Raw genomic sequence first — 17,528 nt, 5'->3', positions numbered from 1 at the left:
ATGGTGTGCAAGCTCATCATATCAGTCAGTTTACAGTGCAATTCATATCATCAAAAACAGAAACAGAGTGTGTGCATCTAGTGATAACTATCAAATTTATACATAACATCTAGTATAAAAGTGTACATAACATCTAGTATAAAAGTGTACAACGACAGACCGAGCCTATGCAGTGGGTTCTTCTTCTCAAGTTATGGAATGGTTACATGGAAATTCTTTGAATGGCAATACGGTAAACAGAATACTTCTCGTAAAGATGAATATGTGTACTAAGTCCAATGCACCTCCTTGGTTTGGCCATTACGTGGTAATTTAGACAAGGCATACCACAAGGTTCAGTTTTCTCTTCTATGCAGTTGTGTTACTTGCTATACATAATAAATAAATACAATGTTCTCCAACAGTAATTATGATAGTAAGCTAGTACTCGTTATACCTTGAACTGAAAGATAGTTATTTGCCAAAGTAGGTAAGATTTAACAGCCGTTTAAGCCTTGTTGTTGTTATTCTCAAGTTTTTACAGTTGAGAAGAAGATACCCAAATGAAAGACGGGGACCTGTATATATAACCTTCTAGACAATACCACGTGACTAAATTATCCAATCATAAGACGGGCTTTCAACAGGGTAATGTTATCCGTCCAAGAGAGAAACACTGCATTGCGCTGCTAAAATTACATATAAATATAGACTCTGACATTTTACAGCGGGCTTTTATGAAAAGCCTGAACATATTTAACAAATCAAGTTAAAAATCATGCAAATGATAAAAAGCTCGAGCTAAACCTTAATAGCGTACTAAAATAGCAGACGAAATTTACTACGCCGAACATAATATAGTCCTTGTATGTAAAACAATGAAATACATCAATATAACAAATGCTTTAAACGGGCTTATGATTATTTTTACATAAATATGAATTCCTGAAAGTTTTTATGTTAAACAGAGACATATTCACAAAAAGCCGTTATACAAAACATAAAAATAGTTCCAAAGTTGATCCGCCGCCATTTTACAAAAACATCGAAATGGACGCTTGGCACACTTGTAGAAAATGTCTAACTGGCTCTGTAGTCTGGCACTTCATGGTTAAAATCATGTTGTGAGTCTGTTCTAGAATGATTTGAACATTAGCTCATCTTAGGAATATCGATTACACTATTTACTTTAAGAGTTATTCACCTTTAAAAGTACTCTCTTCAAAGGAGAATTTAGACTGAAATTGCATAGTTAGTTTTCACGGAGAATTCAGTTCTGGAATAGTTAATTTCGGCACAGTTAAAAGGCCTCCACTTACAACACACTAACATGACACGATTCACAGTCCATAGAAGTAAGTTTCTGCTTATAGATTTTATTTACGTGTATTTTAGAGTGGATTGTCACATGATTTCATGGCAGTGTTTATGTAAAGTGTAAAGGGGGTGGAGGGCATTCCCTTACATTAATTTGATACTTTGTCTGAACTCCTTCGTCCTCCACCTCTGATTCATACATGTGGGGAAGTTGACAGTTATTTGCTGAGAACAGGTTGGTTCAGAATCCAGGAACACTGGTTAGGTTAACTGCCTGCATACATAATTGAAATACTGTTGAAAAATGGCATTAAGCCAAAAACAAACAAACAGTTATTTAAAGGCAAAATAAATATGTATGGTCATATTTCTTTTTGGATCATGACTTCAGTATACATAATCTGTTAAAATGCCTTTGCACACTGGCTCATTGTATCCTAGCATCATAATTTTACAGTGGCATCTGTGTCCTGTGGACACATTGCTAGTTTTCATGCAAAGTTAGCCGTCAGCTGGGAACATTTTCTTTTTCTCTAATTATAATAATTTAGCTCATAGTGCAACTTCAAACCAAACCAAGGTAATTAATAGGGCTGTAACATTTTTGTATACACTATTTCTTTAAGAAATGAACTTTTTTTTTTGGTGTTCATTCGAAATGATGGACAGAAGAGGATTGGCAAATCCATGCCTTGCGCTTGCACTCATTTTGTTCCATTTAACATTAATATCAGCTTCCTGGCCATTCTGTTCACCATAGAACAACTGCACGTCAGCTAAGGAATGTTCTCCCGGACTATGTGCAAACGTCGTCACAATATTGCCCAGTATCACTAAGCAGCGTTGATTAAACATCATAATTTTTAATGAAAAATAATGGGGCGAATATAAATATATGAATGTATCATATTATTTCAGAGTATACCGGGTGGGTTTAATGCTTTACAACGTATGTACACAGATATACAAGAGCCTATGATGAATGCTGCACAGGAGGGGTTTGGATCTAATCCATTTGCTGGATTGGTCGGCAATGCTGGTATGTTAATCCTACCTGAGTGTATAGCAGTAAAAGATGCAAGTTGAGCGGGGGAAAAACCCCAGCCAACATCAGAAAGTGTTGATATTTTTGTGCTGTAATTTTACCTGGTGTTGTATCAGATTTTTTTTGTGTGCTGAATCTTTATAAAACTGATTTCTAAAAGAGTTAGTTTCAATGTTTATCTAGAAGAGATACAGTATTTGATGTTACTCATTTTTTAAAAAAAAACAACATCTGATTAAAATCTTACCTGAACAATTTTCTCTCTACAAAAGTATTGCTGGAAAGGGAGGTGTGAATCGACTGTCAAATATATGTATTTCAGATGGTAATACACAAGCTGGACGTGAGAATACAGATCCATTGCCAAACCCCTGGGCACCAAGATCCACTACGGCATCATCATCCACATCTACAACAGCCACCTCCACATCCTCAACAACTGGTTCTGGACAGACTGGTATGGAGGCTTTGTGTTTTAGCTCACCTGAACTTTGTTCAGGGTGAGTTATTAGTATAGGTGGATAGTCCAGTGTCCTGCGTCAACATTTTTACATGACCATCTTCTTCTCTGTAACTACTGGTCAATACAAACCAAATTTGGCCAGTAGCATCCTGGCATGGACCTGTATCAAGTTTGTTCAAATGGTTCACCTTGACCCTGTTTCTCCTGATTGATGGATCCACACCAAACTTGTCCTCTATTATCCTTGTGTGGATTTCTCTCAAATGGTTCTGCACAACCCCTTGTAGGGGCTGCCAGAGCTAAATGTAGAAGCTTTAAACAACTTTCATGATCCACTTGATGAACAGAACTCAGCCTGTAGACCTCTCGCACGGTTCTGCACAAATAGTTCGGCATGTCTACCTCTTTCTTGCACAGGTCATTGAAATTATACATAAGAATGAATGTTGTTCATACCTAACAGAATAGTTGTGTTTCATGATACAGTGTCTCTTGACATATTTAACAGGGGTCAAGCTAGGTCGCTTCTCCCTCAAGCTGATTTAGGGAGAAGTGGGGAGACTTTAGGGAGAAGTGGAAAGACTTTTCCTACTGCAATGCTGTTGTGTGATTCGAAAGGTGGCTGTAATTTTCTTGTGACCATTCATTTTCTTAGTTATCTCATTTCCCATACAGTGGTTATTGTTTCATTACAAAAAATTGTTTTTAAAATTCAAGCCGATGCTGTAAATGTAACCCGCCGAATTTTGGTTATGTCTTGTATAAAGTGTTTATTATAAACACTGAGTCACCACCTCGGTGAATGTCAGTATCTCACTCCAATAAAACTGAAAGTAAACTGTGTAAACTAGAAATACATATTCAAATCAGTTTATCGATGGAAGTCAATTTAACGTAGTTAATACATTACATGTCGTTCTTTTATCATAGATAACAAATAATTGTGTACAATATTTCAATTAATCACATGGTTAATCAACAGTTTCAGCAGTTTCTTTAAAAAACATTGTGTTTTTTTTGCACTAGAACATGTTGACAATTAAACGTGAAGTGTCAAAGACGCAACCCGCGGCGCTTATTGGTTGAACACAATCGACTCTGGTGTATTGGATAATTTGCTTCGCTTTCACACTTCTCGGGGAAAAAGCTCGCAAGTACCTGAAGTAGGCGGAGCTTAAATTATGCTATCGGCGTGCTTTTGTGTATTTTAACACTGGTTATTGTCAACAGTCTGGGTAGCAGTAATTAGCGATTGCGGAAATCAAAGAAAATCGGGTGACTTGCATTTCGCTTTGAGGTTAGATTTGAGTGAAGTTTGAAGTTCCAAAGCGCCTATTTCGCTCAAGTCGCTCCCTCCTCGAGAGAGTCTTGATTTAAGGCCAAAAGGACATATGTGTATGCCTATATGGCCATCATGGCTCTCTTGTTTCTTCGCCAATGCTTATATTTCAGTTTGATTGCTGCACACTAGTTTAGAAACCATTTTTAGCTCACCTGTCACAAAGTGACAAGGTGAGCTTTTGTGATCGCGCAGCGTCCTTCGTCCGTGCGTGCGCCTGTCCGTCCATAAACTTTTGCTTGTGACCACTCTAGATAGCACATTTTTCATGGGGTCTTTATGAAAATTGGTCAGAATGTTCACCTTGATGATATCTAAGTCAAGTTCGAAACTGGGTCACGTGCGGTCAAAAACTAGGTCAGTAGGTCTAAAAATAGAAAAACCTTGTGACCTCTTTAGAGGCCATATTTTTTACAAGATCTTCATGAAAATTGGTCAGAATGTTCACCTTGATGATATCTAGGTCAGGTTCGAAACTGTGTCACGTGCCTTTAAAAACTAGGTCAGTAGGTCAAATAACAGAAAAACCTTGTGAGCTCTCTAGAGGCCATATTTTTCATGGGATCTGTATGAAAATTGGTCTGAATGTTCATCTTGATGATATCTAGGACAAATTCGAAACTGGGTCACATGCGGTCAAAGACTAGGTCAGTAGGTCTATAAATAGAAAAACCTTGTGACCTCTCTAGAGGCCATACTTGTGAATGGATCTTCATAGAAATTGGTCAGAATGTTCACCTTGATGATATCTAGGTCAAATTCGAAAGTGGGTCACATGCCTTCAGTAACTAGGTCAGTAGGTCAAATAATTAAAAAACCTTGTGATCTCTCTAGAGGCTGTATTTTTCATGGGATCTGTATGAAAGTTGGTCTGAATGTTCATCTTGATGATATCTAGGTCAAGTTCGAAACTGGGTCAACTGCGGTCAAAAACTAGGTCAGTAGATCTAAAAATAGAAAAACCTTGTGACCTCTCCAGAGGCCATACTTTCGAATTGATCTTCATGAAAATTGGTCAGAATGTTCACTTTGATGATATCTAGGTCAAGTTCGAAACTGGGTCACGTGTCATCAATAACTAGGTCAGTAGGTCAAATAATAAAAAATCCTTGTGACCGCTTTAGAGGCCATATTTTTCATGGGATCTGTATGAAAGTTGGTCTGAATGTTCATCTTGATGATATCTAGGTCAAGTTCGAAACTGTGTCAACTTTGGTCAAAAACTAGGTCAGTAGGTCTAAAAATAGATAAACCTTGTGACCTCTCTAGAGGCCATACTTTTGAATGGATCTTTATGAAAATTGGTCAGAATGTTCAACTTGATGATATCTAGGTCAAATTTGAAACTGGGTCACGTGCCATCAATAACTAGGTCAGTAGGTCAAATAATATAAAAACCTTGTGACCTCTTTAGAGGCCATATTTTTCATGGGATCTGTATGAAAGTTGGTCTGAGTGTTCAACTTGATGAAATCTAGGTTAAGTTCGAAACTGGGTCAACCGCGGTCAAAAACTAGGTCATTAGGTCTAAAAATAGAAAAACCTTGTGACCTCTCTAGAGACCATACTTTTGAATGGATCTTAATGAAGATTGGTCAGAATGTTCACCTTGATGATATCTAGGTCAAATTTGAAACTGGGTCACGTGCCGTCAATAACTAGGTCAGTAGGTCAAATAATAAAAAACATTGTGACCTCTCTAGAGGCCATATTTTTCATGGGATCTTCATGAAAATTGGTCAGAATTTTTATCTTGATGATATCTAGGTCAAGATCAAAACTGGGTCACATGAGCTCAAAAACTAGGTCACTATGTCAAATAATAGAAAAAACGATGTCATACTCAGTTCAAAACTGGGTCATGTGGGGACAGGTGAGTGATTCAGGACCATCATGGTCCTCTTGTTTATTGGAGATTTTACCATGATCGTTTTTTTCTTCTTAGTTTTACTTATTGACTTGAGCATGTGTGTTGTATTCTTACAGGAATGTTTAACACCCCTGGAATGTCAAGTTTAATGTCTCAGATGTCGGCAAATCCACAGTTGATGCAGAACATGCTACAAGCCCCTTACATGCAGTCAATGATGGAATCTATGTCAGCTAATCCAGAACTAGCAAATCAGGTATCCTTTCAAAATGTACAAGTTAGAAAGAAAATTTTGTGGTGTTTGCAAAGTCTGTTTTAGTATTTTGTCCAAACAGCTCTGACAGAGTATTTGTAACTCTGTAAGCTTCTGTAAAGGTACAGGCAAAGCTAATACCGTGAAATCGTTAATATTTGTGGGGGACTAAATTACGTGGTTGAGTCAGTCCATGAAATTTAATCCCAACGAACAAGTAAAATTCCCATTCATTATAAAAGTTCAAAAGTTGAAATCCATGAATTCATATCCCATACAAAATTGCCGTTTTGACCAAAACCACGAAATTTCATGACCACAAAATTAAATGATTTTACAGTAATCACTTTGTGAGGTTTAGAGATAAAATATAAACCTGTCTGTCCAGCTCAGTTGGTTCAGCCCAAGATTTTTATTTGAGGTTACAAGTTTCCACTAACAAGGCAATGTTATTATGACAAAGTGATAAACGCCAATATATATGTGTGTGTCTCCCACTTTGGGAAGTTTTTAGTTAGCATTACTCGCAAACAATAATTTAGTACTGCTGCAGAATCTAGAAATATTAGTTGGGTGACATGAACAAAATAGTTTTGAAATGTGGTGTTAAAACAACATCCAGTCAACAAGAAAGATACATATAAAACTGATGAATATTCTGCATTGTAACAATATTAAATATATCTCACATTTAACCCTTATCATGCTGGACAGGATTGATTCTGCCTTTGCGACCAGTGCAGACCAAGATCAGTCTGCACTGGTTGCCATCCAGTCAGTATCTTTTTGGTAAGCACCACTTTTAACAGTTAATGGTACTGTCCAAATTGAAAGATGGACAAGTTCATTATAGAAATATTTGCTGTTTATTTCAGATTTTAGGAAGTAATCCAATGTTTGCAAACAATCCACAGCTTCGTGAACAGTTCCAGAGAAATTTACCACAAATGATGCAACAGGTAAGAAACCTTCGGTAATTCCTAGGGAAACTAATTGCCTGTTTTATTAGTTTTGGCAATTTTCACTAGAAAATATGTAAGGAGAAAAATACTAGGTCACATCTGAAATGAAGTGTTAAAATACACAAGTAAAATTCTGCATATTAAAGGAATTGGCCCAGTAATAGTGTGACACCCTACCTCTAAAGTTTTGTCAGCTGTTGTTTAGTGGCAGGGCAGTGACTGGCAGATATCTATAGAAGTGAGACTCTAAGACCTTTCTGCCTTGGAGACCAGACAGCTTCTGCATTCCATTAAATTATTTTAAATTAAGTATTTTGCATGTTACCAGGTATCTCAGCAAACATAATATAGCAAGAATGGATCAAAAGTTCTCACACTTGTTCACTGTAATAATTTCAAATTGTGCAGGTTCCATAACTCTATTGTTAAGCCTCTTTTTAGCTGAACTATTTGAAACTTTTTAAATAGTAGAGCTGTTGTCACCCTTTTATGGGTTTCAACTTCACAAAAGTTTTGGATGTAAGCAGGTTTTTCTAAAACTACCAGGTTTATTCTTTCAAGTTCTACATGTGTATTCTGTATCATAACATTACATATCAGGACAAGTTACATAAATCTAGCTTATATTCCTTGAGATTATGCCCCTTTTTTGTAAAAGATCTCAGTTACCTTATGTTTGAATTGATTGAACTATATACACTTGTTCACTGTGCTTTGACATTTTACTTTGAACTCACTTCCTTCCCTGATCTAAGACTTTGGGTGTGTAATGCCAGACTTTGCAGTGCTGTCATACACAATGTTTTGAGCCTTTTTAGCTCACCTGTCACAAAGTGACAAGGTGAGCTTTTGTGATCGCGCGGTGTCTGTCGTCCGTCGTCCGTCCGTGCGTCCGTCCGTGCGTCCGTCCGTCCGTAAACTTTTGCTTGTGACCACTCTAGAGGTCACATTTTTCATGGGATCTTTATGACAGTTGGTCAGAATGTTCACCTTGATGATATCTAGGTCAAGTTCGAAACTGGGTCACGTGCCGTCAAAAACTAGGTCAGTAGGTCTAAAAATAGAAAAACCTTGTGACCTCTCTAGAGGCCATAATTTTCAATGGATCTTCATGAAAATTGGTCAGAATGTTCATCTTGATGATATCTAGGTCAAGTTCGAAACTCGGTCACGTGCGGTCAAAATCTAGGTCAGTAGGTCTAAAAATAGAAAAACCTTGTGACCTCTCTAGAGGCCATATATTTCAAAAGATCTTCATGAAAGTTGGTCAGAACGTTCACCTTGATGATATCTAGGTCAAGTTCGAAACGGGGTCACGTGCCTTCAAAAACTAGGTCAGTAGGTCAAATAATAGAAAAACCTTGTGACCTCTCTAGAGGCCATATTTTTCATGGGATCTGTGTGAAAGTTGGTCTGAATGTTCATCTTGATGATATCTAGGTCAAGTTCGAAACTGGGTCACGTGCGGTCAAAAACTAGGTCAGTAGGTCTAAAAATAGAAAAACCTTGTGACCTCTCTAGAGGCCATATATTTCATGAAATCTTCATGAAAATTTGTCAGAATGTTTACCTTGATGATATCTAAGTCAAGTTCGAAAATGGGTCACATGCCATCAAAAACTAGGTCAGTAGGTCAAATAATAGAAAAACCTTGTGACCTAACTAGAGCCATATTTTCCATGGGATCTGTATGAAAGTTGGTCTGAATGTTCATCTTGATAATATCTAGGTCAAGTTTGAAACTGGGTCACGTGCCATCAAAAACTAGGTCAGTAGGTCAAATAATAGAAAAACCTTGTGACCTCTCTAAAGGCCATATTTTTCAAAGGATCTTCATGAAAGTTGGTCTGAATGTTCATCTTGATGATATCTAGGTCAAATTCGAAACAGGATCATGTGCGGTCAAAACTAGGTCAGTAGGTCTAAAAATAGAAAAACCTTGTGACCTCTCTAGAGGCCATACTTGTGAATGGATCTCCATAAAAATTGGTCAGAATGTTCACCTTGATGATATCTAAGTCAAATTCGAAAGTGGGTCACGTGCCATCAAAAAGTAGGTCAGTAGGTCAAATAATGAAAAAACGCTGTGACCTCTCTAGAGGCCATATTTTTCATGGGATCTGTATGAAAGTTGGTCTGAATGTTTATCTTGATGATATCTAGGTCAAGTTCAAAACTGGGTCACATGAGCTCAAAAACTAGGTCACTATGTCAAATAATAGAAAAAACGATGTCATACTCAAAACTGGATCATGTGGGAAGAGGTGAGCGATTCAGGACCATCATGGTCCTCTTGTTATGACTTGGTATTCATTCATTTAACTTTTTTAGTGAAATGGCTTTTAAACAGTTGAGCATTGCTGTCCACTGACAGCTTTTGTTGTTGTTAATATTGATTGTTTGCAAGCTTGACAATTTACCAGCTCTAATGAGAATTTACCTAAAGAAAAGGCAAGTAATTTTAATGATGTTACTATATAATTGAGGTACCTGTCACCTCTGTGGTGAGTGGTTAAGGTTGCTGACTTCAGATTGCATGCCTCTCACTTGTGTGAGCTTGAAACCTCGCTAGGGGTTTAGAATTCTTCATGTGAGGAAGATGGAGCTGGCATACGGAAGGTATATCGGTTCTACCCAGGTGCTGCCTATGCCTGAAACCTTGCTCGTAGGGGCACCTGGGGTCTTCCTGTATCGTCAGTAGCTGGAAAAGTCACCATATGACCTAAATTGTGTCAGTGCAACTCAAAACCCAACAAAAGGAAAATGAAAAGAAATAATTTGGTTTGGTACCAAGAATGGCTGTTCTATATGAACCTGTTGTATGTGGTAAGTTGATTCAACATCTGAATATATTTTATTATAGATGCAGAATCCAAATGTGCAGGGCATGTTGACCAACCCTAGGGCACTTCAGGCGATGCAACAGGTCATGTCTGGGATGCAAACATTAAATACAGAAGCTCCTGGGCTTTTCCCTGGGTAAGTCAGCAGTTGTTCAATGTTGCAGTCGTAGCTACTGTTAAGTCATTCACTAATTTTTAGCTCACTTTGTGCTAAGCTGTTGTGGTCACTTACAGTCTGTCGACGCCATCCACACTTCTGTTCAAATGACATCCCCTCCGAAACCATCTGGTGAAAGTTGATGAAACTGTTGTGGGTTTGAACCTTGCTAAGGACGTAAAATTCTTCATCATGCTGTCTTATGGAATGGCGATAGTTTTAAGCAGGTGCCCGCCTATGATAAAAGAATGCCTGGAGAAGTTCCTGGGGTCTTTCTCCACCATAAAAAGGTGGAAAGTTGCCATTTGACCTATAATTGTATCAGCATAATGTTAAGCAGACACAAACAAGGAAGTTGATGAAACTTGACCTACAAGTTCCTATAATGGCTGTCTTTCAAAATTGTTCAAAGAACTTTTATTCCATGAAGAGCTTTGGTTGCCATGACATTAGAAAAGAAAAACTCTCAGAAACCACTTGCAGGATTTCAAAATAACTTGACAGAAATGTTCAATGGCACAAGTTATTCCAATTTTTCGAAAAGCCAAGATATTGTTTGATTATTCCAGTTTGTCCAAAAAAAAAAAGAATGGCTACTGTAGGGCTTGGTCATTTCCCTGCATGTACACATTTTGAATAGTGAAAACTGAAAGTCTTCTTGGAATAAATTGCTTCCACGATTTCTTAAGTCAGGAAAACTTTAAAACAAATTATTGTCTAAAACAGTAATGTCCAGAGCTTAGATATTTGGCACGAACCATTGTGTAGTTGTTTTCTACTAATTTTGTTCAAATAGTGCCCCTGGGGTCAATATTGGCCCAACCCAAGAGTCCATTTGTTTTACACAGACTTACATAGAAAAAAACTCACAACCTAAGAGCTTCTAAAGATATTTGGCTCACAGTATTATGTAGTGGTCCGCTACCAAGTTTATTCATATCACGCCACTGGGGTCAAAATTAGCCCTGCCTTGGGTTTCACATGTTTTACATAGATTAGTAAGTAAAAACATAATAAATTTTCTTTTCTTAAATTGTAATGCCCAGAGTTTAGATATTTGACCTGTAGCATTTTGAAGTGGTCCTCTACCAAATTTGTTCAAATCATACACCTGGATTCAAAATGGGCACACCCTGGGGTTAAATATCTTCTTGTCTAAAACCTCAATGGTCCAGTTCCAGAATAATTTAATGTATTTATGGGATCAAGGGCAGTATCTCTACCCGTTCGAGTCAGTCGAGCAATATACAGCCATCATGGCTCTGTTATTACATGTAGGCTACTTTGGTGTGATTTACTAATTTTTAGCCCACCTGTCACATAGTGACAAGGTGAGCTTTTGTGATCACCCTTTGTCTGTCGTCAGTCCGTCCGTCCGTCTCGTTTGTTTGTTTGTTTTGGGTTTAACGCCGTTTTTCAACAGTATTTCAGTCATGTAACCTAACCAGTGTTCCTGGGTTCTGTACCAGTACAAACCTGTTCTACGCAAGTAACTGCCAACTTCCCCACATGAATTATCAGAGGTGGAGGACTAATGATTTCAGACACAATGTCGTTTATCAAATAGTCACGGAGAACATACGCCCCGCCCGAGGATCGAACTCGACCGTCCGTCTCGTGCATCCTTGCGTCAACTATTTCTTGTCTGCACGATAGTGGTTTCATTTATGATTTTATTTTAACCAAACTTGCACACAACTTGTATCACCGTAAGATCTTGGTTCTTTTTTTGAACTGGCCAGATCCCATTACAGGTTCCAGAGTTATGGCCCCAAAATTAGCTATTTTTGACCTTGTCTGCACAATAGCAGCTTTATTTATTATTTGATTTTTACTAAACTGGCACACAACTTGTATCACCATAAGATCTCAGTTCCTTTCTTGAACTAGTCAGATTCCATTATGGGTTTCAGAGTTATGGCCCCTGAAAGGACCAGAATTAGCTATTTTGACCTTGTCTGCACAATAGCAGCTTCATTTATGATTTTATTTTAACCAAACTTGCACACAACTTGTATCACCATATGATCTTGGTTCCTTTCTTGAACTGGCCAGATACCTTTATGTGTTCCAGAGTCATGACCCCTGAAAGGGCCAGAATTAGCTAATTTGACATTGTCTGCACAATAGCAGCTTCATTTATGATTTGAATTTAATCAAATTTGCACAAAACTTGTGTCACCATAAGATCTCGGTTCCTGTCTTGAACCGGCCAGATCCCATAATGGATTCCAGAGTTATGGCCCCTGAAAGGGCCAAAATTAGCTATTTTGACCTTGTCTGCACAATAGCAGCTTCATTTATGATTTGATTTTAACCAAACTTGCACAAAAACTTGTATCACCACAAGATCTTGGTTCCTTTCTTGAACTGGCCATATTCCTTCATGGGTTCCAGAGTTATGGCCCCTTAAAGGTCCAAAATTGGCTATTTTGGCTTTTGCAGCCATATAGAGACTTCATTTATGGTTTTATTTGATACAAACTTCCAAAATATCTTCAACAACAATAAATCTTGGATTCCATGACAAATCAGATCCATTCGTAGGTTCCAGAGTTATTTTATATCTGATTACCTTCCCTGATTGTAATCAAAATGGATTTATATTATTAAGTACTTATAGGACTTATTTGAAATTTCATTATTGTCATTAGTTGGACTGAGCCAATGAGGGTAGATAACTATAGACTGATTTTATGTCAAATTACCTCCCTCTATTTCAAATTAAAATGGGTATATCTCCATAACTAATGAAGATACTGATCTGAAATTTCATTTATGTCAACAGATTTATTTGGCAGATCCTTCTTTTGTTAACTTACAATCATTTTTTTTAATTACTTCCCTTTTACGTTACTATAAATAGCTTGTTTTTAGTAACTTTTTTTAGCTCACCTGTCACATAGTGACAAGGTGAGCTTTTGTGATCGCGCAGCGTCCGTCCATGCGTCCGTCCGTCCGTAAACTTTTGCTTGTGACCACTCTAGAGGTCACATTTTTTGTGGGATCTTTATGAAAGTTGGTCAAAAACTAGGTCAGTAGGTCTAAAAATAGAAAAACCTTGTGACCTCTCTAGAGGCCATATATTTCACAAGATCTTCATGAAAATTGGTCAGAATGTTCACCTCGATGATATCTAGGTCAAGTTTGAAACTGGGTCACATGGGATCAAAAACTAGGTCAGTAGGTCTAAAAATAGAAAAACCTTGTGACCTCTCTAGAGGCCATATATTTCACAAGATCTTCATGAAAATTGGTCAGAACGTTCACCTTGATGATATCAAGATCAAGTTTGAAACTGGGTCACGTGCCGTCAAAAACTAGGTCAGTAGGTCAAATAATAGAAAAACCTTGTGACCTCTCTAAAGGCCATATTTTTCATGGGATCTGTATGAAAGTTGGTCTGAATGTTCATCTTGATAATATCTAGACCAAGTTTGAAACTGGGTCACATGCGGTCAAAACTAGGTCAGTAGGTCTAAAACTAGAAAAACCTTGTGACCTCTCTAGAGGCCATATATTTCATGAGAATTGGTCAGAATGTTCACCTTGATGATATCTAGGTTAAGTTCGAAAGTGGGTCACGTGCCATCAAAAACTAGGTCAGTAGGTCTAAAAATAGAAAAACCTTAGACCTCTCTAGAGACCATATTTTTCATGGGATCTGTATGAAAGTTTGTCTGAATGTTCATCTTGATTATATCTAGGTCAAGTTCGAAACAGGGTCATGTGCGGTTTAAAACTAGGTCAGTAGGTCTAAAAATAGAAAAACCTTGTGACATCTCTAGAGGCCATATTTGTGAATGGATCTTCATGAAAATTGGTCAGACTGTTCATCTTGATGATATCTAGGTCAAGTTCGAAAGTGGGTCACATGCCTTCAAAAAGTAGGTCAGTAGGTCAAATAATGAAAAAACGTTGTGACCTCTCTAGAGGCCATATTTTTCATGGGATCTGTATGAAAGTTGGTCTGAATGTTTATCAACTGGGTCATGTGGGAAGAGGTGAGTGATTCAGGACCATCATGGTCCTCTTGTATTATTGGCCGTAGGGAAAAACCGAGACCACTTTTCTGTGGTGCAACATGGATGGTACCTCCAATTTTTAGGTGTATTTTGACATATCTGTACCTTGTAAGAATTTTTTTTTCTTTTTGGTTTAATTTCTTTACTTTGTTGTTCCTGTCCTTTGGACTTAGATATTTTTCTTAGGACCTTCTTGTTCGCAAGTGCAATGATAACAGGTGAGCGATATAGGGCCATCATGGCCCTCTTGTTGTTTATTTCAAGGTTGTATGGATTCACAAAATTTAATCTTAAAAAAAAAATGGAACTTCCATGTGGCTTACCATTAAGTCCCAACAAAGTAGCATCTTTGGTCATAACAATGAAATTTTAATGCCCACTACATTAAAGTTTCACATTGTGTCTTTTATATTATCTTGCATGTAGCTTTAAATTTGTTTTACAACAAAATCATTTTAATCTGATGGACTTGTGAAAATAAAAAAATATCTCATGGTATTAGTTTGTATTTTGTAATTTAAGATGACTTATGTAAAGTTTTTTATTATCCCCAGGATGGGACTTCCAGGTGCAAATTTTAGCATGCCACCAGGAATGGGTGGTGCAAGTACTACAACTTCAGCAACCTCGACCACAACAACAGCATCTCCAACAAGTCTGAGCTCCTCAACCACGGCTACCACTACTGGCACTACCACCACACCAGCTGCTGGTTCAAACCCAACCACTAACCCACAGACGCCGGGAGGTGTTGATCCATTTTCAAACATGATGACTCAGATGATGAGCATGATGTCCCAAGGCACAGGTGTAAGTACTGATGATAGAGAAAGTCTATATGTCAAAAGTAATTGCCAATCACAGAGGTCTACTACAGGGTTTCAGAAATCTGCAAATTTATTGGTAGCCCATTGGGCTACCAATATTTTTGTCTGGTAGCCCGAACATTTAAATTATTTGGCAATGACCATTTTGGTTTATTTACAAAGTTCTTGGATACTACAGTTGGATGGAACGCTTAAATCAATATAGGGTTTCATGATTTTAGCCATACCCACATGTAGTTATAGACTTTCTCTTAGTTCTCTTAAATAGCAAATTGATTTACTATTACTAATTTTTCTCCTTTTTTCATTTTAAAAGATAAAAACTGGGAATTCTTCTCCCATTAATTATTGCAACATGACAATATCATAAAAGGAATGTCAATTAATCTTTTATAAACTTGCAAATTTCTTAGGACAGTATGAATTGCAATTTATCTCATAATATTATTTAAAGTGGACAAATAATTCTGTCTGATTCTTAACATCTTTTAATGCCTAGTTTAATAAAAGGACTTAACTGAGTAAATAACGTCTCTCATTTTCTTGGCAGTGTGTATTCACTTATCCGAATTTATGTTTGTCCAAAATTCTGTATAGTTTCTGACATAAACTCGCCGATTTTTGCGAAATCATGGTCGATTTTTTGCATGTTGTGCAAGTATTTAAATTGAAATGCATGAACTCGTCCTCTGATTGCTCGATGAATATTAAAGTCAAAGACTTTGATAAATATTGAGGTTAGCGAAAACGAAAGTACACTTTGGCAGGTGGCAGTAAAATGACATAATTTTAAGACTGGTTATGCCCTCCTTCGAAGAAGGAGGGGTATATTGTTTTGCAGATGTCGGTCGGTCGGTCGGTCGGAATGTAGACCAATCCGTTTCCGGATGATAACTCAAGAACGCTTGGGCCTATGATCATGAAAGTTGATAAGGAGGTTGGTCATCACCAGCAGATGACCCCTATTGATTTTGAGGTCTGTATGTCAAAGGTCAAGGTCACAGTGACCCTGAATAGTAAAACGGTTTCCGGATGATAATTCAAGAACGCTTGGGCCTAGGATCATGAAAGTTGATAGGGAGGTTGGTCATCACCAGCAGATAACCCCTATTGATTTTGAGGTCAGTATGTTAAAGGTCAAGGTCACAGTGACCCTGAACAAATAAACGGTTTCCGGATGATAACTCAAGAACGCTTGGGCCTAGGATCATGAAAGTTGATAGGGAGGTTGGTCATCACCAGCAGATGACCCCTATTGATTTTGAGGTCAGTATGTTAAAGGTCAAGGTCACAGTGACCCTGAACAATTAAACGGTTTCCGGATGATAACTCAAGAACGCTTCAGCCTAGGCTCACGAAAGTTGATAGGCAGGTTGGTCATGACCAGCAGATGACCCCTATTGATTTTGAGGTCAGTATGTCAAAGGTCAAGGGCACAGTGAACAGTAACAATTAAATGGTTTCCGAGCAATATCTCAAGAACGCTTGGGCCTAGTTTCAGGAAAATTGATAGTTAGGTTGGCCATGACCAGCAGATGACCCCTATTGATTTTGAGGTCATTAGGTCAAAGGTCAAGGTCGCATTGGCCAGGAACAGTTAAACAGTTTCTGATCTTCTTGTCCAAAACAATAGGGCCTAGGGCTTTGATATTTTGTATATGACATCATCTAGTGGTCCTCTACTAAGATTGTTCAAATTTTTCCCCAAGGGTCAAATATGGCCCCGCCCTGGGGGTCACATGGTTTACATAGACTTATATAGGGAAAAACTTTGAAAATCTTCTTGTCCAAACCACAAAGACTATGGCTTTGATATTTTGTAATGTAGCATCACCTAGTGGTTCTCTACCAAGGTTGTTCAAATTATCCCTCTAGGGTCAAATAAGCCCCTACAGAATTTTCTGGTAGCCCCCGGGCTCCGGACGTGGAATTTCTGAAATCCTGTCTACTATAATGGTTTAACCGGAAGATGCATACATATAAAATCTTATTTGCCCTCGTGGTTGTTCTAAAAATTACATCTAGACCTATGTATTGGTAGTTTTTAGCTCGACTATTCGAAGAATAGTCTAGCTATTCTACTCACCCTGGCGTCGGCGTCGGCGTCACACTTTGGTTAAGTTTTTGCATGCAAGTACATACAGCCATCAATTAAAGGCATATAGCTTTGAAACTTATTTTTAGCTCGACTATTCATAGAATAGTGAGCTATTGCACTCGCCCATGCGTCGGCGTCCGCGTCTGCGTCCCGATTTTGGTTAAGGTTTTGTATGTAAGCTGGTATCTCAGTAACCACTTGTGGGAATGGATTGAAACTTCACACACTTATTCACTTTGACAAACTGACTTATATTGCACAGGTTCCATAACTCTATTTTGCTTTTTTACAAAATTATGCCCCTTTTTTGACTTAGAAATTTTTGGTTAAGGTTTTGTATGTAAGCTGGT

General features: G+C 37.8%; 1 protein-coding gene across 2 annotated transcripts in view; it reads left to right on the top strand.

Annotated features, from left to right (window-relative positions):
* Window positions 1-17,528, top strand: part of LOC123566275 (ubiquilin-1-like) — a 55,717-nt gene that overhangs the window by 30,051 nt on the left and 8,138 nt on the right. For both annotated transcript variants that reach the window (XM_045360221.2, XM_045360220.2), the window contains 6 exons: window positions 2,215-2,335; window positions 2,664-2,798; window positions 6,130-6,269; window positions 7,142-7,225; window positions 10,092-10,207; window positions 14,808-15,063. In XM_045360221.2, coding sequence (XP_045216156.1) covers window positions 2,215-2,335; window positions 2,664-2,798; window positions 6,130-6,269; window positions 7,142-7,225; window positions 10,092-10,207; window positions 14,808-15,063 — 852 coding nt within the window. The remainder of the gene's footprint in view (window positions 1-2,214; window positions 2,336-2,663; window positions 2,799-6,129; window positions 6,270-7,141; window positions 7,226-10,091; window positions 10,208-14,807; window positions 15,064-17,528) is intronic.

This window comes from Mercenaria mercenaria, chromosome 8, assembly GCF_021730395.1.
Source record: "Mercenaria mercenaria strain notata chromosome 8, MADL_Memer_1, whole genome shotgun sequence".
Taxonomy (NCBI): domain Eukaryota; kingdom Metazoa; phylum Mollusca; class Bivalvia; order Venerida; family Veneridae; genus Mercenaria; species Mercenaria mercenaria.
This window is presented reverse-complemented; position numbering and strand designations above follow the sequence as displayed.